Source organism: Podarcis gaigeae (assembly GCF_964106915.1).
Source record: "Podarcis gaigeae genome assembly, chromosome: 5".
Classification (NCBI taxonomy): domain Eukaryota; kingdom Metazoa; phylum Chordata; class Lepidosauria; order Squamata; family Lacertidae; genus Podarcis; species Podarcis gaigeae.
Genome location: NC_139681.1, coordinates 13,208,382 through 13,233,073, shown reverse-complemented (window position 1 = coordinate 13,233,073; position 24,692 = coordinate 13,208,382). Strand labels below are relative to the sequence as shown.

The 24,692-nt window shown below is 44.5% G+C and overlaps 1 protein-coding gene across 5 annotated transcripts in view; it reads left to right on the top strand.

Moving 5' to 3' along the window:
• LOC310844268 (cardiac-enriched FHL2-interacting protein) overlaps positions 1 to 24,692 on the top strand; it is a 34,192-nt gene extending 9,500 nt beyond the window's left edge. For 2 of the 5 annotated variants that reach the window (XM_083738236.1, XM_083738237.1), the window contains exons 2-4: positions 15,743 to 15,948; positions 17,266 to 17,390; positions 18,856 to 24,692. In XM_083738236.1, coding sequence (XP_083594362.1) covers positions 19,025 to 23,410 — 4,386 coding nt within the window. In that variant the 5' untranslated portion in view covers positions 15,743 to 15,948; positions 17,266 to 17,390; positions 18,856 to 19,024 and the 3' untranslated portion in view covers positions 23,411 to 24,692. Of the gene's footprint in view, positions 1 to 15,726; positions 15,949 to 17,265; positions 17,391 to 18,855 lie in introns of all 5 variants that reach the window. The other 3 variants (XM_083738235.1, XM_083738239.1, XM_083738238.1) reach the window with 3 other exon arrangements.

The window sequence follows — 24,692 nt, the reverse complement described above, 5'->3', positions numbered from 1 at the left end:
CAAATGGCACCAGCCAATCAGCCAAATGGCAAAATTCCTCCCAGGCCCCCGCACCAAGGCGAACGACCCCATGACAGGCATAGCAAGGTCAAGCAAACAAGAAAAAACCACCCTATAAAAGGGAGGGAGGGCGGGTGATCCGATGCAAAATGGCCAAGAGAACGTCCAACGTCTGGCCCCTGTATTTAAAGACTCTGACCCCTCCTCCAAATTGGCAACAATCAAAACTCCCCAGTAACCCAATTTTAACCACTTAAAGGCTTGGGTTCCTCACCAAATTTGCCTAGTCACTGCAGGGTGGCCTGTTTCCCCAACCGCAACACGTGCTCTCTGTTATGCAGAACACGCTTTGCAAACTTCTACGTTCCCAACATCAAGCTACGCTTACAAAGGAAAACAACAACTTGTGGGGTTGCTGGCTTCTCCATAAGAAGTCAGCCCATTTCCTCCTCGCCTCGTTTTTTCCATTCCAGCCAATGGAAGCAAAGGCAACTGACAAGCGACGGCAATAAAGGAGATCCCTTATGCCTCTGTTACGACCTATGAACGGAAGGGGCAGGACCTCTCTGTCCCTCCTTCTTAATTGCTTGTCAATCACAGCTGCAGGCCCCCCTTTTTTTGTTCCCCTTGGCCAGAAGTGCGGAATGACTGTGGAAAGGAGCGGAATTATTTGTGGCAGCAGCAGGTGCACAGATTGAACCGAAAGGAGTCAGCTTGAGCAGTGGCAGGTTACTTTTAATTATAAATAAAGCTTCGCAGATAACAGTTCATTTGAAGCCGGGCTTGGCGGTGGGCCTGGAACCGGTTCTGAATGTCAGGCCTCAGCCCTGGTCGAAACAGTAATTAAGGAGGGCGCACGGAGTATGTGCAGAAATTCGTCTCTCGCCACTCAGTAACCACCACTTTCCTGCACGTGCATATGGCATTGATCTGCAGACATGCCTTCTGGACAGACTAGTGAGAGAGATGTTGTGAGAACAAGGGTGTTGCAGGGATGTTCCAGTATGTCTACTGCAGGGGTCGGCAACCTAAGGCCCATGGACCACAACTGGCCCATGGGGGTCATTTCACCGGCCCATGGACCCTGCCTCCCGCTTGGTCGGCTCCCATGCGCTGTGCTAAACCGGAGTGGAGCAGAGTGGGGACCGCCTTCAGCGATGCTAGCCGCGCTCCGAAGGCTTGCGGGTAGCTGCCTGAAGCCCGGGGAGTGCAGCGGGAGTTGGCGCTGCGCTCCCCGGGCTTCAGGCTGCAGGCTGCTATCCGCAAGCCTTTGGAGCATGGCGGGAACTCCTGCTGCGCTCTGAAGGCATGCGGATAGCTGCCTGAAGTCTGGAGAGTGAGAGGGGTCGGTGCGCACCGACCCGCTCACTCTCCAGGCTTCAGCGAAAGCAACGCGAAGCCTCCGGAGCATGGAGGAAGCGCTCCCTCTGCGCTTCAGAGGCTTCCCATTGCTATCGCTGAAGCCAAGCAGCCTGCATTTGCTCCATAGGACGCGCACACATTTCCTCTTCATTTTTGGAGGGGAAAAGTGCATCCTATAGAGCGAAAAATACGGTAGTGTTTGCGCATGTGTGCGCGCACACACACTCTGGCCCACTGCGGCATCTGCAAGACCGTGAACCAGTTCAAGCCACAAAATCTTTGCCAACCCCTGGTCTACTGTGTTGAGTACATAAGAGATGGTACACTCCACAATTAGTCGAAAGCAACCCAACCCCCTTCTCAAAGCACCATAAAAATGTGTTTAAAAAGAGGCAAAATGATGCACCCTTTTAACCATTCTTTCGTCGTGCTTAACATACCCTCCAACATTTCTCCAATTATAATAGAGACGTCCTATTCCATAACAACAACAACTTTATTATTTATACTCCACGTACCTGACTGGTTTGTCCCAGATGCTCCAACATATATGAAAATATTAAACATTTTTTTAAAAAAACTTATCCTATTCCATAATTATAATATTTTTATGATTTACACCCCACCCATCTGACTGGGGTGCCCCACCCACTCTGGGTGGCTTGCAACATATATAAAAACATAAAAAAACATTTTTTTAAACTTCCCTATAGATGTCTTCTAATATATATATATATATATATATATATATATATATATATATATATATTTGCTTTCGTAGATTTTCACGGGTACAGGAATGCAGGTTTTGGTGTCCTCGGGTGTCTTCCCGTGTAAAAGTTGGGGTGTCTAGGCGACGTTTCGACGAAACCTCGTCGAAACGTCGCCTAGACACCCCAACTTTTACACGGGAAGACACCCGAGGACACCAAAACCTGCATATATATATATATATATATACAACAATAAAAAAACCACACAAAAAACACAAATACCAAATTACACACAAATTACAAAAATAACCATAGACACATAATTTTCTTGGCAAACAATAAAACATCTATTGGTCTATTCCATATTTCAAATTCATATTACGTATTGCCAATACACATTTTTTTCATAATTAAACTTATTCTCAATAAATCTAATTTCTTCTATCTACCTATCTAGCTAGGTATAGATGTCTTCTAAAGGTTGTATAGTTACTTATCTCCTTGGCTCGGGGGTTGCATAACTCCATACCCTCCAATATTTATCTGATGACAATAGGGACGCCCTAAGGAAAAGTGGGACATTCTGGGATTAAATCAGAAACTGAGATGGCTTCTGTAAATCTGAGACTGTTCCTGAAAAATAGGGAAAATTGGAGGATATGCTATGTTGTGGTTTTAGATTCGAGGGGCCACTGTATTAAGGGTAGCGCTTATGTCTTACCCATGGCAAATATTCTTTTCAGACCTCCTCAGAATCAGAGGCCTCTAGATTCCAAAGTATTCTGGGGCTCTGGGACTTGGAGACCACTTTGGGGTGTTGGAATGGCTTCTAAATTTTTGAAACCTCCACCCAGCTGTTCATGAATGGGCAATGCCAGGCAGAGAGAGGCGTGAGGAGGCAGACAGACAGGGCCGCAAATGCGATTCTGTGACTGACAGCTGTAGCATCTAAGTGAAGGAATGACTTTACCAGCGCTGCCTTTTCACTTCTGATTTCAGTGCTGGCAGCAGCCACAAGATCCATCTGGTCAATCTGCACTCAAAATTTATTGGAATTGAGGGGAAATGTCATTGAAATTATTGTGGATAACCTGCACTCAAAATTTATTGGAATTGAGGGGAAATGTCATTGAAATTATTGTGGATGGGGTGCGTGGTTTTTGTTGCGGTCAGCTTACTTACAAAGTGGCCAAGGGGTGTTTGTGAGTTTCCTTCATATTATTCTGCAAATTATCTCTGAACTCAGCAGCCTTCTTGGGTGCCTGTACTTAAAGGTAAAGGTAAAGGGACCCCTGACCATTAGGTCCAGTCGTGACCGACTCTGGGGTTGCGGTGCTCATCTTGCTTTATTGGCCGAGGAAGCCGGCGTACAGCTTCTGGGTCATGTGGCCAGCATGACTAAGCCGCTTCTGGCAAACCAGAGCAGTGCACAGAAACGCTGTTTACCTTCCCACCGGAGGGGTACCTATTTATCTACTTGCACTTAGACGTGCTTTCGAACTGCTAGGTTGGCAGGAGCAGGGACTGAGCAACGGGAGCTCACCCCGTCGCGGGGATTCAAACCACCGACCTTCTGATTGGCAAGTCCTAGGCTCTGTGGTTTCACCCACAGCGCCACCTGCGTCCCTCTATTATGCCCTCAGCTGGGCTTTCCTGTAAGTGCAGAAGCTAGGGATGCTGTCTGGTCTGTATCAGGCTACAGCTTGTTTTTGTTTTTAAGTGAAGTCTTCTTACTTGTAAAGAAATCAGTGCAGAAATGTAAAAGGAAAGCGCTTCCCTTAAAAAAAAAGTGAGCCTCCCACACTTCCGTAACAACCAGGGGAATAAATCATGACTTTTTAAAAAAAACTCAGGAAGTTCAGGCACCTGGGGAGGCTGCTGTGTGTTGAAGAAATGTCTAATGGGTTAAATTTGCTAATTCTATATATTGAAACAGTTTAACTCAAAGAATCAGGCATCATAATATGGCTAAAGTTAAAAGTGACTGGAACAAATTCTTAAATTATATTAAGACTAATCTGGGAATTAACAATATAGCAGTAGATATGAGTTAACACTTACGGCATTTTGAGTAATTATTATAACAACTGCAGAAATTGTATAGGATTATGTAACCCTAAGCTGAAGTGGTTGGAGGTCTAACTCAGACGTATTTTTTATATTCTATGTTATGTATCTTAGTTATACTGATACTACGTATCTGTATCTGTACATATTTTTGAAGGATTTCTGTTCTTTTTTAACAATGTGATCAATAAAGTTTAAAAAAAAAATTTAAAAAAAAAGAAAAGAAATGTCTAATGGGAAGAAAAATGCATATATCAACCTTGCCCCCCTGAAATGATAAAGTAGGCTCAACCCTGAAACCAACCAATGTTAGAAAGAAATTCCAACGCGCCCTGTGAAAAAAGCAGGTCTCTTTTGCCAGTGAACAAAATTTGTGGCAAATTGGAGGGCAGGTTTTGGCACAGTGGTAGCTTGCCAAATTCCAGCAAGCTGGATATTTTCATACATGGATGAATACATCCCTAAAATGGCACCACTTGCGAATCTCTATTGAGAAAGGTGGATTCTGCAAATAAGTCAAATGGAAGGGGATGACAGCCTTCTTGCCCAATAGGGTGTCTGCATGACAAATAGCAGTGCAGCAGGTGCTGTTTACCCTCCTCGCTCTGTCCTCATGCTGGGTTTGGCTTCACTGATACATAACAGACACCCGACAGCTTGTAATGCTACAGCAGCCTATTGTTGACAGTGATTGACAACTGGTAGCTGGCCAGCTCTAGAAGCACTTGGCAGAAGTGGATAATCAAGACCCATTTTAACCTGGGTTGAGGCCTGATTTTCGCCTTGGTTGCTATGACGGATAACTTGTTTCGGGAAAGGAACAGCGTGGAATAGGTTTGCGTCGATTCTCCTTAATCTCCCAGCAGTCTTTGATACCACCCACCGTTGTGGTTTGCCAGATTGACTTTGTGGGTTGGGAGATGGAGGCCTGGTGATAAGGCGAGTCCACTCTGACCTTGTGCGTTATGTACTGAAGTTCTCACCCTAGGCCAGCAGGGGGATACAGTGGTACCTCGGGTTAAGTATTTAATTTGTTCCGGAGGTCTGTTCTTAACCTGAAACTGTTCTTAATCTGAAGCACCACTTTAGCTAATGGGGCCTCCTGCTGCCGCTGCGCCGCCGGAGCACGATTTCTGTTCTCAACGTGAAGCAAAGTTCTTATCTTAACCTGAAGCACTATTTCTGGGTTAGCGGAGTCTGTAACCTGAAGCGTATGTAACCCAAGGTACCAGTGTACTGTAGATAGTTTTCACTCAGGTCCACATATGCAAATAAGGGATTGAAAGTGACGTTCAGTGATTGGATAGTTACATAAAGTGTTACAGTTGCATTGTAGTGGAGCTCTAAATAAGCAGGCTGGCTGAACCCTTCAGTTCAGTTCTGTTCTGGCCTGTGAATAAACAAGAGCTGTTTGAAGAATTGCTAAATCGTCTGATATTTTTACCCACAACTTAACATTTTGGGGTACGTTTCAGAAAATTTCATTGGGGGACTTCAACTCAGGCCCCTAGCAGATGTGGTGCGGGCTTGGTTCCCACACAGTTCTGCTCCTTGCGCTTTTCAACATCTGTATAAAGCCGTGGTGGGGGGGTGTCAGCAAGGAATTGGGAGCAAATTGTCTTCATAGGTACATAGGAGAGAGAAAATAACATTTTAGAACCGGAAGCGATTGGTCTCTCAAAACTGATTCTGAGAAGAGAAAAGAACAAAATGGGTGTATTTGTTGTTCTTTTATGGCACAAGAAACCAAGGGTAAGGGACTTGTGGCTTCCAGATATTGCGTGGACAGGCGGAGTCCCCCAAACCCTGGGCGGCCCCGTGTGGAATAACGACTCAAGACAACGTGCTATGAGATTAAAATTGGCCACAACTTTATTATGTTTCAGGTGTAGGTAGACCTTAGCTCAGGCATTGGGCGTTATCCCTCCCAGTCCCCCGCTGGGGATCTGGGGAACATCAGGGTTATCGGGGGGGGATGGGCTGGCTCTGAAGAACATATGTTCAAGCAGAGAGCCCCCCCCCCCCGGTTACGCCGCCGTCTCAGGGGAGAGCAATGACAACCTCTAGGCGTACGGCCAATGCTTGCCCTCAAAACAACCCCTTTAACGGGGAACCCTGGTATCACTGCTGCAAAGAAAAGGGGGGCGTGGGTCACTGCTACACGCCAACCCCCATTTAGCGAAGATAGACTAAAGGATTCTGCCCAAGGCCTGATACCGCCAAAGTTGCAACGTTTTGCTACGGGAAAGGCAAACCTGCCAATGCAGGGAAATTCCTTTCTGCCCTTCGACAGCGACCCTGACGTAGCAGCACCCACGTACCTGTGGAGAAAATGTGAACCTGCAAAATAAGACTTATTTGAGGATGGGTAGGATGGGAGAAGCTCGAGCCAACTGACGATTCCCAGGTAAAATCCTCCCCCTATTGTGTGGGCATGGCGGTCCCTCCCTCTACCTGGCCTGATCACCTTGGCAACGCCACCCCAGGTGGGATTGGGCAACTGGCTAAGGTAGGCGGAGACCTCCAGGTATCCCACCTGGGGAAGGCGAAGCCAAACCTGTGCTGATGGGAACTGCATAGGGTCCCAGGGGGCTGCACGTGACCATGCAAAGTGCACCCCCCGTTTAATGTGGGGAGCGGTCATAATTTGATTCCAACATCTTGAGAAATCTGCACTGGCCTCCTATGAGCCATAGCTGTCAACATTTCCCTTTTTTTTAAAGGGAAATTTCCTTATTCCAAATAGGATTTCTCACAAGAAAAGGGAAAAGTTGACAGCTATGCTATGAGCTCCCAAGCCAAGCTCAAGTTTGTGTTGAGCCCAGGACTCCTATTCATTTCAAAAAGAAGCGTTTTTTTTAAAAAAAAGTATATTAATATACTGTCCAAATAAGTAAATGTGTAGAAAGTTGGTCAAGACTGAAACTTTCCTTGTTAGGCCGAATCGCTGCTATAAAGATGAATGTATTGCCAAAAATGCTGTTTTTGTTTCAAACTTTGCAGATTGTGGACAAAATGGAATGCTTTCAGAAGTGGCAGAGAGATATTTCCAAATTTGTCTGGCAGGGCAAAAAGCCCAGAATTAAGTTTAAGATACTAACTGATGCGAAGGAAAGAGGGGGCTTTGCCCTGCCAGACTTAAGGCTGTACTATGAATCAGCAGCTTTCTGCTGGTTGAAAGATTGGCTGCTTCTTCAAAACACTGATGTTCTAGATTTGGAAGGATTTAACAATGCTTTTGGATGGCATGCATATTTGTAGTATGACAAGGTTAAAATTCATAAGACTTTCAAGAACCATATTGTCAGAAAAGCAGTGTTTAATGTCTGGACAAAATACAAAGACTTATTGGAAAGTAAAACTCCAAGGTGGCTTTCACCATTGGAAGCTAAGGCCAGGAAAAGACTCAATATGGAGGCCAAATGGCCGAAGTATTGGGAAATTTTAGAAAAAGATGGAGATAATTGGAAGTTGCAGAGTCAGGAGAAAATGAAAGATAAAGTGCGAGACTGGTTGCATTACGCTCAGATTAAAGAAGTTTTTAAACTTGACAAAAAGTTAGGATTCCAGGTGGAAAAATCGAAGTTAGAAACTGAACTTCTAGAGCCCAAGACTAAGGTACTTTCTAGAATGTATAACTTGCTGTTAAAATGGAATACACAAGATGAAACGGTCAAATCGGCCATGATAAAGTGGGCACAGGACATTGGGTACAATATTATGTTTGAGGACTGGGAAAGGTTGTGGACTACTGGGCTGAACTTTACTGCATGTAATGCTTTGAAAGAAAATGTAATGAAAATGATATATAGATGGTACATGACCCCAATCAAACTCGCAAAAATATACCATTTGTCCGATAATAAATGCTGGAAATGTAAAGTAAGCGAAGGAACGTTTTTTCACCTCTGGTGGACTTGCCCTAGAGTGAAGGCTTTCTGGGAAATGATATATAATGAGCTGAAAAAGGTATTTAAGTATACCTTCCCTAAGAAACCAGAGGCCTTCCTTTTGGGTATTGTCGGCCAGAAGGTGTTAAAGAAGGACCGAACATTTTTTATGTACGCAACAACAGCAGCAAGGATACTTATCGCTAAGTATTGGAAAACCCAAGATCTACCCACGCTGGAAGAATGGCAGATGCAACTGATAGACTATATGGAACTGGCTGAAATGACGGGCAGAATCCGAGACCTGGGAGAAGAGACGTTGGAAGAAGACTGGAAGAAATTTAAGATCTATTTACAAAAATATTGTAAATTATATGAATGTTAAGGAGGATGCTAGAATGTAAATAATTGGGCACCATTGAGATAGAGGAAGTGATATATGAAGATAAGCTAAACTTAAGAAAAAACAAATTTTTGGAAAATTGTTAAGTTATATTTAATTCTTTTAGATTTGAATAAAGGATATTAAAAATTAGAGATATAATATTGGAAAATTAGATAATAAGAATCGAAAAAAGGGGATAAATTTGCTGGAAAAACCTTTTTGGCTAGGAACGCAGGAGCGGGAGATGTGAGGGAGTTCAAAGAAGTTAAGAAGATTATGTTAAAAGATATGTTATATGGTATTGTTTATTGGAATTGTAACTAAATTAAAAAATTGCTAATAAATATATTTTTTAAAAAACAAATAAGTAAATGTGATATATACAGAAGAGTAATTATCATTATGGCTTCTGGTTCAGATAGATTAAATGCAGAATTTTATGAAAACCTTTTCAAATGAGTTATTCACCTCCTTTGTTTCAGCTGTTTAATTATTGCTGTTTAACTTCTAATTTCCCTAGTAAGACATGGAATGAGATGGGTACAATATTAATACATTTAAAAAGATAAAGATCTTAATTTAACTATGTTGTTTGGTTCCATTTTATTATTGAGTCAAGGTTATAAAATATATATAGTAATCTATGCTAGCAAACAGAATAACAGAGCAATCCTACTACAGAAAGCCGGTGCAAATTATGCTGGTGTAATTCACCCCTATTCCAAACGCGATTTAGAATAAGGTTACCTGTTTCCTGGGGACGGTCCCTGGACTCCCTGGAAAAGACCCTGATGTTGGGAAAGATGGAAGGCACAAGGAGAAGGGGACGAGATGGTTGGACAGTGTTCTCGAAGCTAATAGCATGAGTTTGACCAAACTGCAAGAGGCAGTGGAAGACAGGAGTGCCTGGCGTGTTCTGGTCCATGGGGTCACGAAGAGTCAGACACGACTAAACGACACAACAACAACAACAACAACAACAACAACAACAACAACAACATGACTTTTTAAGCAGCACCGCCCTCCTCTTGCATCGCCATTGGCAGAAGCTGGGGCTCCATCAGAGCAAACTCCTCTTATTATTGGCTAGCACTACAGCAGGTAGTCTTTAGTCACGGCCACTCAAAACTTCACTGCTGGAGGGTATGAAAGGTGTCAATCTCCCCTTTCCCCACCGTGCCCCTTTTCGGAGACTTATACCGGTACAAGTTAATGCCGGATTAAGTTCTACTGGCTGATTCCCAGCTAAGCTAGGATCTGGGACTTACGCTGGCATGGCCCCAGCTGAGAGCCCAAGATCTGCTAAATCCAAACTCTCTCTTCGCAGTGGATCTTGGGTTCAAGTTGTTCTGTAAATTACAGTGCAACTTTACCTACCCGAGGGGAGTGCAGCAGCTGGTGTGTGTGCCCAAATGTCTGTGTGCGAGTGAGTGTAAGAGCTGGAGTATTCTTATTTTTGTCCTCTCATTGTGGTCAACAGGAGAATATTAAATACGCCAGCTCTAGGACTGCTGTAGTTTTAGGGCCTTTGGGAGTGTGTGTCAAAAGGAGATGGGGTCCTGGGGTTCTGTGGATTCATAGCTCCCCCCATCATAGTCCTAACACCAACAGAAGCCCACTGGCAAAATGGCACCGGGGAGGTCTCCAGCAGTGAGCTTCTCTCTCAGCTGGCAGAGCCCCCTCAGTATTTAATTGCTTCATTAATCCCAAAATGTGAAGGGAAGGGTCAATTGGGGCTTATCAGTAGGATTACAATGGCTGAGTGCATGAAAATAATCTTAATGTATGTAAGATCCAAAAAGAGCCAACCATTATTTTATTTTATTTTTTGCTCCTCGAGGCAAAGAAAATATTTGGAAAAAATAAAGGTATAAAATATAAATTTAATTAGGGGAAATTATGGGGAAGCATTTCATGATAAATCTATAGCAAACCTAACACGTTTTCCATCTATTTTCAGCATGGGACAAAAGGATGGCCAATTTTGCTTATTATGTTCATAGAGCCATTGGCTCCCCACCCACCTGCCCCCGGCCCAAGAAGACAAAATTAAAGAATCAGAAGTTTTGTTTTAAAGAAACACCCTCAACATCAGCTCAACTAACATGTGGGGGTTGGTGTTCATGGTGACAGAATATTGAGGTTCCAACAAAATACCGGTATTAAAATACAATAATGCATCAAACATTAAAAGCTTCCCTAAACAGGGCTGCCTTCAGGTGTCTTCTAAAAGTCTGGTAGTTGTTTTTCTCTTTGGCATCTGGTGGGAGGGCGTTCCACAGGGCGGGCGCCACTACCGAGAAGGCCCTCTGCCTGGTTCCCTGTAACCACATTTCTCGCAGTGAGGGAACCACCAGAAGGCCCTTGGGACTGGACCTCAGTGTCCAGGTTGGACGATGGGGGTGAAGACGCTCCTTCAGGTATACTGGACCAAGTATTTCTTTTAAATATATTTTTAATTATATTTTACATAACAAATTTAAATTCAAACACACCATTCCCCTCTTCATTTAGGATTCTCTGAATCCTACGACTTCCCTCTGCCCTACCATGGCTACCATTATCTATCTTTTTTCCCCCTCAACTGCTTATCTTATGTTCTCTAATTTGTTAAAAAAAAATAGTCTGTTTTCCCATAGTTTTTCATACATTACAAGCATCACTCAAATCCTGCCAATGTTTTTAGTTGTTTACAGTGTTCTCTTAAATACTTTATGAATTTCCCCAATTCCTTTTTAAAATTCTTCACATACACAAACACACACACACACATATATTCAAACCCTCATTGCTATGTGCAAGACGGGGGGGGGGGAAATGAACGAATGCATAGGCATTAAAGAATGAGTGTATGTTAAAAGAGAATGGATATATGTGGGTGTAGATGAATGGGGGGGTGGATGAAAAAGAGACTACAGTGGTACCTCGGGTTACATACGCTTCAGGTTACATACCCTTCAGGTTACAGCTTCCGTTAACCCAGAAATAGTACCTCGGGTTAAGAACTTTGCCTCAGGATGAGAACAGAAATCACGCTCCTGTAGTGCGGCGGCAGCGGGAGGCCCCATTAGCTAAAGTGGTGCTTCAGGTTAAGAACAGTTTCAGGTTAAGAACAGACCTCCGGAACGAATTAAGTACTTAACCCAAGGTACCACTGTATAGGAAAAGTTTCTCAACCCTGCTTTAGCATGGGGTGTGAGAGTTAAGGGGCTTAAACCATTTACCGCCTACTGTGGACCTGATCTGGATTGGCTCTGCCACAAAAATATCCCATTTGTTTCACTGGGATCCAGTTTGGATTGGGGCAAAGGTTTAAGCCTTTCCCCCAAGCTAATCGTGGGAGACAAATAAACCCTAAACCTAAGGGTGGGGTAGGTTTTGCCCTGAGAACCAACCCATCCTTGAGATGCTAAACGAAAGCTCTGGGATATGAATTCCTCTGTCCTTCATTCTGTGGTTGGGTACTGATATAGAAACACTTGCTGTGTTTTATTTTCAATTTTTCCAATCACATTTTCTCATATTTTCAGCTTAGCACACCCAAATCGCCAAGCAGCTAGAGGTTGGGGGGGGGGGGCAGTCAGCCCAAACCAGAAATTTCATCAGCCCTCGGACAGTGCTGGCTGGGGCCGATCATAGTGGCTTCAAAATGAATTGAATGTTCAGAATTTACAGGCAGAATAGAGCTAGTCCGTAAATCTGGTGTTTTGATAATGTCCGAATATTTAATTTACTGATTTCATCTTTGCTTAGGTACAAGATTGCACTCAGCAGCTTTAAGATCAGTTTTGTAAAAGATAATACTTTATAACAGAAGTGTACCAAGTTCTTGTGAAATAACCGTAGAGTGGAGATTTCTCCAAAGTTTCAGAGCTTAGTGTGGAATCATACAGATAGCTTAACTGGTAAAGCATGAGACCCCTTAATCTCAGGAGGTCATGGGTTTGAGCCTCAGGTTGGGTGAAAGATTCCTGTCTTGAAGGGGGTTGGACTAGATGACCCTTGTGACCCCTTCCTATGATTCTGTGATCATCAGTCCAGCTCAGGGATCTGTTGTGGAACTGCAGCTTCCATGATCCCACAGAGCAAAACAACATATGGAAAGCAACTGGTTCCCGACCCTCTATTCTTGCTGTTCCACGTTTCAATAAAAATGTGCTCTAAAGGTACCTGAAAACGCCAAACCTGGAGAGAGAACAAAATTCCCCCTCTTGGCGGACGTGATTATAACACCACCACTGCCTTTCCCCCAGCTAATTTTGATACTTTTGTAGTTTATTCTGTTGGGTTTGACTTGCCCTTTTGGGAAGAGAAAAACAGTTCATCCAACCTAGCAAGGAAATGACTACCGACTTCTCCATCAGAAAGCCTGCAGTCCCAACCAAGTGACAGCAAATTCATCTGAATGCCACTCATTATTTCCAAATTTGCATATACACATTTAAATTGGCATATGCAAATCTGCTACATTTTCTCCTCTACTCTAGCAACGCATCAATGGCTACCCTAGCAGACAGGGAAAGGAAGTGATGGTGATGTCAGAAGCAAAGCATAGCCAAAGTGTTGACTTGATTTCCAATTCTCCATTGATTATTGCTGTATTCTTGTTGATAGAGCTTATATACTTCAAGCTATCCAGATTCAATCACTGGATATTCCAAACACAAGTACAGTGGACGTTCAGGTTGCGAAAGTGATCTGTGCGGGAGGCACGTTCGCAACCCGCATCACCGCATCTATGCACACGCAGGTCGCAATGCAGCACTTCTACGCATGCGCTGAAACCAGGAAGTAACCCGTTCCGGTACTTCTGGGTTTTGGTGCATCCGTAACCCGAAAACACGCAACTTGAAGCGTCTGTAACCCGAGGTACAACTGTACTATGAAACAAGCCCCTCCACCTTGAACAGAGTAGAACGTACCGTATTTTTTGCACCATAACACTCACTTTTTTCCTCCTAGAAAGTAAGGGGAAATGTCTGTGCGTGTTATGGAGCGAATGCCTACGGATGGCGGCGGGATCTGCTGCAGTCGTGAGCAGAGGATCCATGGTTCCTCTTCCCTCCTCTGTGGCTCGCTTTGAAACAGCAAAGCAGGAGAAGAGCCGCTGAGTGGGGAGGAGAGACGGACAGGGAGCCTGCTTGCTTTAAAGGAGCAAAGCGGGAGAGGAGAGGAGCCTTCTCCGCTTATACCCCTCTTCTGCATTATTAGCAGCATCCTTCTCCACACACCCCTCGCGTGCTCCTTGTCCCTTGAGTGCTTTTCCTTCCCTCCCCACCTAAAACGTGGTTACAAAGCACGGATCCACATGGATCCTTAGGATTTTTGCATTGGGCTACCCCAAACTCACCGTCAGATCACATGTCTGTGGCCACAGCATGAACCACAAAAATCATACATCCACTGTTTCGTTATATTTTTTTTCTTGTTTTCCTCCTCTAAAAACTATGTGCGTGTTATGGTCGGGTGCGTGTTATAGAGCCAAAAATACGGTAATTCTTGAGTAAACGTACTAATGCATGGCACAGATCTGAGTATATAAGAGATTGCAAGTTGGAATTTAGGTATGTTTCCAAGCGCTGCTTTGTGCAAATGCTTGCATGGTAAAGCTAAAGGACCCCTGACAGTTAAGTCCAGTCATGAATGACTCTGGGGTTGCAGCACTCATCTCACTTTACAGGACGAGTGAGCCGAAGTTTGTCCGCAGACAGTTTTTCCGGGTCATGTGACCAGCATGACTAAGCCGCTTCAGGCAAAACCAGAGCAGGGCATGGAAACGCCGTTTACCTTCCCGCCGGAGCGGTACCTATTTATCTACTTGCACTTTGACGTACTTTTGAACTGCTAGGTTGGCAGGAGCAGGGACCGAGCAACGGGAGCTCACCCAATCGTGAGGATTCAAACCGCCGACCTTCTGATCGGCAAGCCCTAGGCTCAGTGGTTTAGCCCACAGCGCCACCTGCGTCCCCATGGTACCCATAGGTAAATCTAGGGTAAATCTTTTCTTAGGACAGTATCACCCACTCGGTAGCAAGCGAAGTCTTCACATTTTAGCCATTTACAGGTGTTTCCTCACTTATGGAGGTGTTATGTTCCAGGCCGCTGTGAGCATAAGTGAAATAATCTAGGAGGCAGTCTCTAAATGCCTATTTTCCCCCTGCCCTCCAGCTCCCTCTCCAATCCAGCCCCAAACATCTAGACCTGGAGCTCTGGGACCGGCTGGAGGATGGAGGACACACAGGAAAGCGTCTTCCTCTGCTGCTGTTAGGCAGGACGGCTGAGCAATCTTAACAAGGCCCCGCTATGCCTCAGGTCTCTTTGGGGCTTCATCTTCCCTCACTAGCGCCCTCTTCGGGCTCCTGGGAAGGTCTCCATGTGAGCCACATGGACTCGCCAGCTCTCCTGCCATTTTCTGGTATGATTCTACTTCCTGGCACCATGTGCCTGCGTGGTTGTGCATGAATACAATGGAGTGGGGAGATGCCTGTACAGCTTTCTTCCTGTAAGCAAAAAGTTAAAAAAAAAACCAAACAAACCACGCCATATTTTTGATCCTCCATCCCTGCCACTCTTTTGTCCCAGCCAATGTTGGGATAAAAAAAATGTTCCATATGATTTTTCAAGAGGGGACAGGGACTGATCCAGAGAAGCAGACAAGAGTGCTCTTCTCCTGGGTCTGTTTGGGAGATTTCTTCTCCCCCAAGATACATAGGAGAGAAGAGAGACTTTCTGTTCCTCATCAAACCATTGTGTTACCTTGCCCCACCTAGCCTTTCTCAGAACAGTAGCAGCAGCAGCAGTCGCATCTGGGAAGAGAGGAGTTCAGGGATATTTTTTCAATAGTTTTATAAGTTGTGCTTCTTTTGTTTTTCAGTTTGATCCTTTTGCATGGTCTTGTATGTTTCGCGGTATTTTATGCACTGTGATTTGCTGTTACTTTTATTGATGATAGATTTTATTGTGGCCGAACTGCTGAATTATTATTTGCTGGTGCTTAATTTTACTGTTTACTATTGATTCTGACGGATTGTCTGATTTAAGTCGTTTATTTTAAAGTTACAGTATTGTGACTTTTATATTGGATCAAATTGTTACTATTAATATTTGATGTTTTATTATGTTTTTATGTCTTGGGAACCACCCAGAGTGGCTTGGGCAACACAGCCAGATGGGCATGGTATAAATGAATTATTATTATTATTATTATTATTATTGGAATTCTGCTTGCGGTCAGGAACAGCTAGCATTATGGGGCAGTATTGCGCAGTGGCCCTCTTGAGAGGAAAACCACCCTTTAGCACACAATCAGAGCAATAAACTAATAGTGATTAATTACATACACACTCATCCACTTTTCTCTTGTCTATTAATTTGCAGAGCGAAAGAATCTAAAGAACACACCGAAATATGTCTATTGAAAACGTTTCATAAAAATATTTTCAATTTATACGGCAAGATGGGCCACAGTGAGGAGAATATGAACATGAGGAGGCCAAAATGGGGGCCTCCACAGCATCTGCTAACATAGCAGGTGAGAAGGACTTAAGTTGTCAATACAAAATTGCATGAAGTTGTTGTTGTTGTTATTATTATTAATAATATTTGTCTGACTAGAATCACATAGCTCGAAGCATCCTCAGTTTAAAATGTCCTCGCCAGCTAGGGCTGAACTAAATGGAGGGATTTGCATTTGACAGATTTGAGAGGGAATGGATGCTTCTTCAGGAAGCATTCTTCCCAGAGTTGGGAGGCTTATCATTTGCTGTGGTAGTAACTGTCAGCTGTCATTCTCCCCCCACACCCTGTAAAATGTCCCAGGTGCATAAAATCTGGGCATTATGAGAAACAGGGGAATTTCCCTCTGAATTATCACCAACAAAAAAGCGAAATTCCCAGGCGCCAAAAAAAAAAATATGTATGCATACTACAACTGTGCCCCGTGTTTTGTTAGCCCCAAAATGGAAAACGAGCAAGGTCCCAACCAAAGAAGAATGGCACCTGAAACTGATGGAATATGTGCAGCTTGTGGACCTAACATATAGAATAAGAGAACAAGAAGAATATACGTTTAAAGAAGACTGGAAAATGTTTACAGAATATATGGTGAAAATTGTGTTCATTTAAAAACGCTGGTAGTATTAAGATAAATTCAACAGTGTAAATGAGTTTTGATGGATGTAATAATGAATCACTGAATGATTTAGTTCATGTAAATGAATATTTTGAAATGTAAATTAGAAATTAGAATATATGAGACACAGGGGAGATAGCTACAAATGTAGGTGGGCACTTCAGGCATCCCCAACAGCAATCACTAATTGCAGCCAGCTAGAAGTTGTGTTGGGGATGCGGGTGGCGCTGTGGGTTAAACCACTGAGCCTAGGACTTTCCCCCCTGCTCTGCTCAACCACTAAAATTGCATCAAGTTGAAATGTGAATACGAACGTTTTTGCAGGGCTCTAAAATAGGCTTCCTCAACCACGGCCCTCCAGATATTTTGAGACTACAATTCCCATCATTCCTGACCACTAGTCCTGCTAGCTAGGGATCATGGGAGTTGTAGGCCAAAAAAACATCTGGAGGGCCGAGGTTGAGGAAGCCTGCTCTAAAAAGAACGCAGCTTAGACTCCAACAAAGCTGCTATAGGCAGTTCCAGTTCCAGCACCTCTCAGCTGGGTTCCGGCAACTCACCAGTGGGCACCATTACCATTCTGAGAGAATGAGGGAGATGTTCATGGTGAGTTCCGGCACCTCTTTTTCTAGAAAAATAGGATGGGCTATAGGGATGGTGTTTCACAACCGGGGCGCCATTTCTGAAAAAAAAGGACTTTCCTTTGTTATCCAACAGCGTACCTGTGAGAAAGGCAGCACCTGAAAAAGGTCTTCAGCAGAAGATATTAAAGCACTGGCAGATTGGGAGAAAAAGAAGCACTCCTTCAGGCATTCAGGACCTAAGTGTTAAGGGATTTAAAGGTATGTACAAGCACTTTGAAGAGAACTGGTAGCCAATATTAAAACAAAAACTGCCGTACTTATCTGTCCATAAGACGCCCCCATGTATAAGATGCCCCCTATTTTGGGGGACTAAAAATTAAAGAAAATTGGGGGCAGATGGCCCAGAGTTGTCACCCAACTGGCAAACCATCGCAAGCAACGCACACCAAATTGCCGAGGTAGCAGCCAATCCAAAGCAGCCCTTGCCACATCAGCCAATAACCCACACAATTGACAAAGCAGCAGCCAATAAAAAGCAGCCCTTGCAGCAGACACCATTCACCCACCCAATCGCTAGATCCTGCTCGCAGCTGCAACCAATCACCTGTCCTCCCTCTGCACTGTAAGAGTTTGGATTTGATATCCCGCTTTATCACTACCTGAAGGAGTCTCAAAGCGGCTAACATTCTCCTTTCCCTTCCTCCAACACAACAAACACTCTGTGAGGTGAGTGAGGCTGAGAGACTTCCGAGAAGTGTGACTGGCCCAAGGTCACCCAGCAGCTGTATGCGGAGGAGCGGAGACGCGAACCCGGTTCCCCAGATTACGAGTCTACTGCTCTTAACCACTACACCACACTGGCTCTCAAGTGGTGTCTTGACATCCTCACTAAGGCTACCCATTTCTTCAGTATGGCTTCAGCACCAGCTGAGACCTCACCCAGCAGCTGCATGTGGAGGAGCAGGAAGCGAACCCCATTCTCCAGATTACGAGGCTACCGCTCTTAACCACTACACCATGCTGGCTCTCCTACCGTTACTGCACTCGCTTTCCAGTGCTACTGCACTGTCCATGTATAAGACGACACCCCCCATTTTAAACTTTATTTTAGAGTAAAAAAAACCCTCATCTAATACACAGAAAAGTACAGTAAGCTATAAAAAAAAAAATGTGTGCGTGTGATAGGCATATTCTTGGCTGTACCAGTAAAATTCTGGTGGCCATATTCAACCAGGGGTCAGCAAACTTTTTCAGCAGGGGGCCGGTCAAGTGTCCCTCAGACCTTGTGGGGGGCCGGACTATATTTTGGGGGAAAATATATGAATGAATTCCTATGCCCCACAAATACCCCAGAGATGCATTTTAAATAAAAGCACACATTCCACTTATGTCAAAACACCAGGCAGGCACCACAAATAACCCAGAGATGCGTTTTAAATAAAAGGACACATTCTACTCATGTCAAAACATGCTGATTCCCGGACCGGAGAAACTATGTTGTGGGTGGTACTAAAAGCATGCTGCTACTCCAAGTAATCATGGTAAACCCCCATATGTGAGAAACATGTGAACAGGCTAATATGTAAGAATTTGTCACACAACCTGATTCTGGAAGGACATAATCAGATTAACCTGAGACTCAACAATGGAACTAAACAGGGGGAAAGTTCATGTGTCAACTACGATACACTACAATAACTGATTTTATGTGTTCAATTTGCAGAGCCCTATTGGTGCTTCCACACTATAAATGAATGTAAAGCTGTGCATTCTTGAGGAGGAAGGTCGCCGAAAGATGTCGAAGGCTGAGATATGGTAGCTGAAAGAATTGCCTGCCTGTTCTGTACGTGAGATTGCTATTTTGACTGTTCTGTTCATGACTCGTACGGACAATGCAAGTGAATAAGAAGCACGCCGATGGGCAAAGCGACTCCTCCAGTATTGGGAGCTTCCTGGATGACACAGACAGAGAAGTCTGCAGCCTCACCGACCGAGCCTTCAAAAGTCTGTGTGTGGCTGAGCTGGAATCATCTTACACTGAGGCCGATCCAGTTGTTTCGCCCAACATCTCCCACCAGCTCTCAAGCAAATTTCCCCAAGGCCCACGGAACCATGCCATCAGGAAAAATACTCCCCCTAACAAGGGACTGCCAAAAACCGAGGAGCATTCAACATTCCAGCAGTTTCCAAACGACACCCAAGAAGGTCAAAATGCCGCTATAAACATCACCCCAAGCATTAGGATGAAGCTGGGTTTGCCAGTGCCTAGTCTGCGCAATTATAAACATACCTCAAAAGTTTCTTCCTTGATAAAGACCTTTGATAAAGCTGAGAACCGGGAGACTTCAGCAACAGCCAAGCAACCGGTTAGAAACAGTTTGACAAAACTCCCCTTAATTTGTGGAGGCGACATGGCTTTCTGGGGTGGCAAAACCATTTTAAACATCCAGAAGGAACTCTCTGAGTTTTCTGAGCCGTTCCAGGACGTGGCAAATGCAAGCGGGAGGCCCGAACTGCACGAACTGCACAGAAGGCAGAACAAAATGGATTTGGCCTGTCACGGTCCACGTGGTTTTTATCGTCAGGCCGATGCTTCAAATATTCGAATGTCCAATGTCTCCGCCATCTCGAGAAAGGCGGCAAAAAACCGAACTGGGAAAGCCAAAGAGCCAGCTAGAAAGGGCAGCTTTCTACACAGCGAGAACAGTGCTTTTGAATCATGGAATCTGCATCATAAAAAACTTGAGACAGGCGAGCCTACTGAAATTATACTCAAAGAAGGAAACCTGACATACTTTGAAGAAACACCTTTCTTTAGAGAGGCCTGTATTCATGAATGTAAACCATCTCCCCCGAAGGTCACAGCTCCCGTAATTTCAGAACAGGATTTCTCAGGTGCCTTTCCACAAAAACCACTCTCTGAAGCCTCTCTCTCTCCATTACCTCTAGCCCAGGTGCCTTTTCCTCCTCAGGCTAATGCTAAAGACATTGTTTCACAGGTGTTGCCACCCCAAGCTTCTGATCTGCCGCCACCTGTGCACAGGATTCCTACATCACCATCCCTTACATCTGAAACCTCTTTCCCACCATCTCCGCAGGTTTCCGTGTCACTGAAGCCTTCCACTCCACCACAATCTCTGCCTCAGGCCTCTGCTCCACCAGAAGCGATAGCCCATGTCGCCAGTGCATTAGCACCAGTGCCTCAAGTTACTGGGTTGTCAGAGAAGACTAGCAATTCAGAATTTAAGTCTGAGCTGAAAAATGTTTGTCCACCTTGGCGGAAACAAAAGAAAGAGCTTGGAGGAATGGAGCTGACGCAGGAGATTGCACCAGAAGAGCTAAGAACAAAGGACACCTCATACAGAAAGCCACCTGACGTCACTCCCATGGCCGAAACATCTGCAGATGAGTCCCACATAGCTCCATCTGACCCTAGTCCTTCTTTCAACATCTCAAAACTTTTAACTCCAGTCCTACCACGTAAACAAGAGAGAGAGCCCTCAGAAGGCCAGTCATTTCTGGAAGCTCCTCCCATTCCTGAAACTGGAACTGCCAAAGAAACAGAGGAGAGAACACTCTATTCTTCTCAGAACAATTATAAGTCAAAAGCACCGAGTTTGCTATTCAACCTGAAGGATATCCGAAAACGGGTGAAAAGCACTTACAGTCCCTCCCCTCTCCTAAGAATCCTCGACGACAAAAAGATTAAGGAGCAAGACGGCATAAAAGCAAGCGTCACAGCCGCCAATGCGCTAGAAGGAAGCAATAAAAAAATGGTTGAGGCTGACAAAACAGGTCATAAGCCTCCTGAACAAATGGACAACACCAATGCCACCAATTCCTTTGGGCATTTCATTGACAGCTACCTGACTCCAGAAGACAGTGAGATGTCATCTCTGACTGACTTCCACCCAAATGAGCACCGTGTAAGACAATATTCTCCACCCAACTCTCACTTTGCAGATGTGCCAACTGACCCAGAAGCACATGTTCAAAGTTTCCAACTGCAGGATCTTAAAAGTAAACAAGTTGCTCCAAGTCACAGTGCTGATGCGGAACCCCAGGTATCCCCATATTTATTTTTCACACCTGAGGAGAACATAAATGATAGTGGAAACCAAGCATGCCCATCGACTGGAAATGAACACCGAGGCAAAAGGAGCACCAGCTCTTCTGAACAATCCTTTGTCTCCATTGTAGATCAGCCATTTCATGACGACTCTTTTTCTCTAATGCAGCTCTTTCAGAAAGCATGCCATCAAGAAAGCCAGAGGAGTAAGAATGAGTGGAGTGCAGAAGAAAAGCTATGTAGCAAAGACGAGGAAGAGGAGAAGTCAAGGGGGGAGAAGCAATTGCATGACTACAATCTGAGCATCCGTGGCTGTCACACGGATGAGAAGCATGAGGAGCAGGAAGAGCAGGGTAAAAATGAGAATGCAGTGCAAGAAATAGATGTGAAGGAGAAGAAAGAAGACAAATTGAAAAGTATGGATTCGGCATCAGAAGCCAAGCTGGAAGAGTCACTAACACCAACTTCACCAAGTTCACTGAAGCCCAATATGTTCATGATTAAAGACAACACGTTTAAGTCGTCGCCGGTTATAAAAGCAGTCAAGTTGCCTCTGCTCAGGTCTTTGTCCTGTGAAGAAGCCATCACTGGCAGTCATGCAGAGGCTGAAAGACAGACTTTTGGGCCCATTCGTTCTACTCCAAATATTCAAGAGGTGGACTTGTTTTCGTCAAAAAACAGAAGCCAGCAGGATGTGAGGGATGCTGCAACAGGCAGAGATGCTGATGAGTTAAGATCCATCCCAGGCAGTGTGAGCTGTCAAGTGGTAGGAAAAAGCCCCTTAACAACAGGATACACTCTTAGAGAAGGACCAGAGGGAGTCTATATGCAGGAATTGGTGGGAGAAGATGAAGGAGCTAATATTACACCAGGGTTATCACAGCAAGGTTTGAAAAGCGGCGAGAAACAATTGGCCAGAGACAAAGAAAAGGCTAGAGCTGGGAAACTGAGGCGTAATTCTTCCAGCCAACCGATTCTTAGTTTGGAAGGTGACCCAGCACAAAACAGGCAAAAGTGCCCTGTGAGAGAAAAGGTGAACTATTTTAAGAACAATCTCTTATCTAAACGCAGAGGTGGTTCTTGTGTGAAAAAGATAATAAGTCAAGAGGTGAGATCTCCCACGATATCGGAGCCCTATTCTCATGCTTCCAGTGAAGTTTTCCGGGATACATCAGCATCATCGGGTACCCTAACCATTTCCACCATACCAAGTCCAAGGTCACACAGCGCGATGCAATCTACCTTCACAAGTCCTTTTTCAGATACGTCTGCAGTCTTCAATGTACCACAGGCTGAAAGAATAACAAATTCCTCTTCACTGCAAGGAGGAACAGAGAGCGGAAAGAGGTCTTCTACCTTGGAGCCATTTGATCTGATGCAGGCAAGTCAACTCTCAGGAGATGCTGGCAGCTCTCCTGTTGCAAATGAGAGACTTCAGATGGCGAAGACAGCAGCCAAACCCCCGGCTGTACCACCCAAATCAGAAAAGGCATTACGGCGGGCAAAGAAACTGGCAAGCAAGAGGAAAAAAACAGAGGCACAGCAGAAAAGGCTACAGGATGAAGCTCCATCCCACGGCGGCGATATTGGAACTTTGCAACCAATCCAATCCTCACTCTCGCCAATATGCCTTAATTCTTCCTTGACTCCATCAGAATCCCACCTGGTGAGGCTACAACCTGCCCCATCATTAAGTCCTACGCCCTCTTTACCTGCCACAACCCAGCGTAAGCTACTTCAGGATCCGGATTCAGGAGAGTATTTCATTGTAGATTTACCTGTTCAGTTTAAGACCTTTTATGATCCAGAGAGCGGAAGGTACATCCAGCTCTCGATCCCTCCTTCAAAAAGGAACTTCTCTCAAACGCCCTCTTCAGAGAGTGTCCCTTCTTCTTACGTTTTGTACCCCAGTACTCTCCCAACCAGAGTTTCATCTGTTCCGGTACAGGCATCGCCATCTCAGTTTTCTGAATCGGCTTCCCTTATGCAAAGAGCCCTCTTGGAATCGGCTTCAGACTGGTCACAAGGTGGCCAATACCCAGAACCTCTTGGGAGTCAACCTTATATTGAGCCTGCCGGGTGTGATGTTGACAGTCGCGAAGTGGATGGGTCACAGTATAACTTTGAGAAGGACGTGAGTCTCCCTGATGATGCTGACATCATTTCAATGGGCGCGCTTGAAGATTTTGCTGTGGAAGGTGTGTCGTGAGAACGCAAGGTGCTCGCTATTATTTTAGAAAGACAGACCTAACGCACCTGCAAACACACACACACACACCCTAAATAATATCGGTACAAATTTCAAAGGCAATTGTGTTAGAAGGAAAACTGAGCTGTGGTCTCTTGATATAAATTTGCTGATGAGATGAACGCCAAATTGACATAAAGGAAAAGCATGACATGGTGGTGGCTGCAGCTTCTCTTTCCCACTGCTTGAGTGACTAGAATGATGGAGAATAATGGGCAGATTCCCCTTTAGAAAACAAACAAGCAAGCAGAAAGCAGCGATTTCAGCTTGGCACAGCATTTAGAGACAAAGGATATGTGGTGGTGAGAATCAAATGTACGAATGAGAACTCACTTTTTTTGTACACCCCCCAAAAAACCAAATTCATTAACAACCATGTACGGTACATTGGATGTACAATACAGAAATACTTTGGCCTGGATATATGCAGCAGCCTAAATATTTTTGCAGAGTGTACAGCTGAAGAGTTGCTTTGGGACAAACTTTCACACCATGATTCACGCCCCCGGTGAGCACATGCTCAGAAATATCACTTTGGGATAAAACTTCAGGTTTGTAAACTGAGTGAATGGTTGAATAAGATCTGGTTGCTACCTTTTTCATTGGCACATGCTAACTTTTCCTCCTCCCCACCCACCCTTGCCATTTTTTCACTGCTTGTACAGTTTGGGCAACCACATGTCTGTGCCTATAAAAGACAAGTCAGAGACAACTGTCCCGATGAAGGTGGAAATTGAGAATAATTTCTTAGAAATGTTAGGTCTCCTATCATGATGGTTTCCAAGCTCCAAGGATTCAGAGCCTCCTCTGTTGTGGCAAAGTGGATAACAAGATTTGAGGGATGTGCATTCTTATGAAGAAGACATGTCAGAGTTTCCACTTGAGGACAACTGAATGCAGTTCTTCAGAAACACTCTCCCCACGCCGTTCTAGACTAAAGAGACTAGTAGGGTACAAATCCAAACTCAGAATGAACCCTCTTTGTGGGACAGGAACTGCTTTCGAAAAGAGCTACAGAAAAGGATGTTGTCACAATGTCCTACGTATCTCTTTGGCTTCTGCAATCCCATATATGAGAACTTTCGGACAGAGGACAGTACCTGGGGAAGATTTCAAAACCAGCATTTCATTTGTCATATTAGAAAGGATTAACTGATAGTAGTCACCTCAGCGTAAGAAATAAAGGGAAGATCCTTGTCAGCCCATGCCTTCATTTTTAAATAAAGCTAGTTTCTATCCCTTA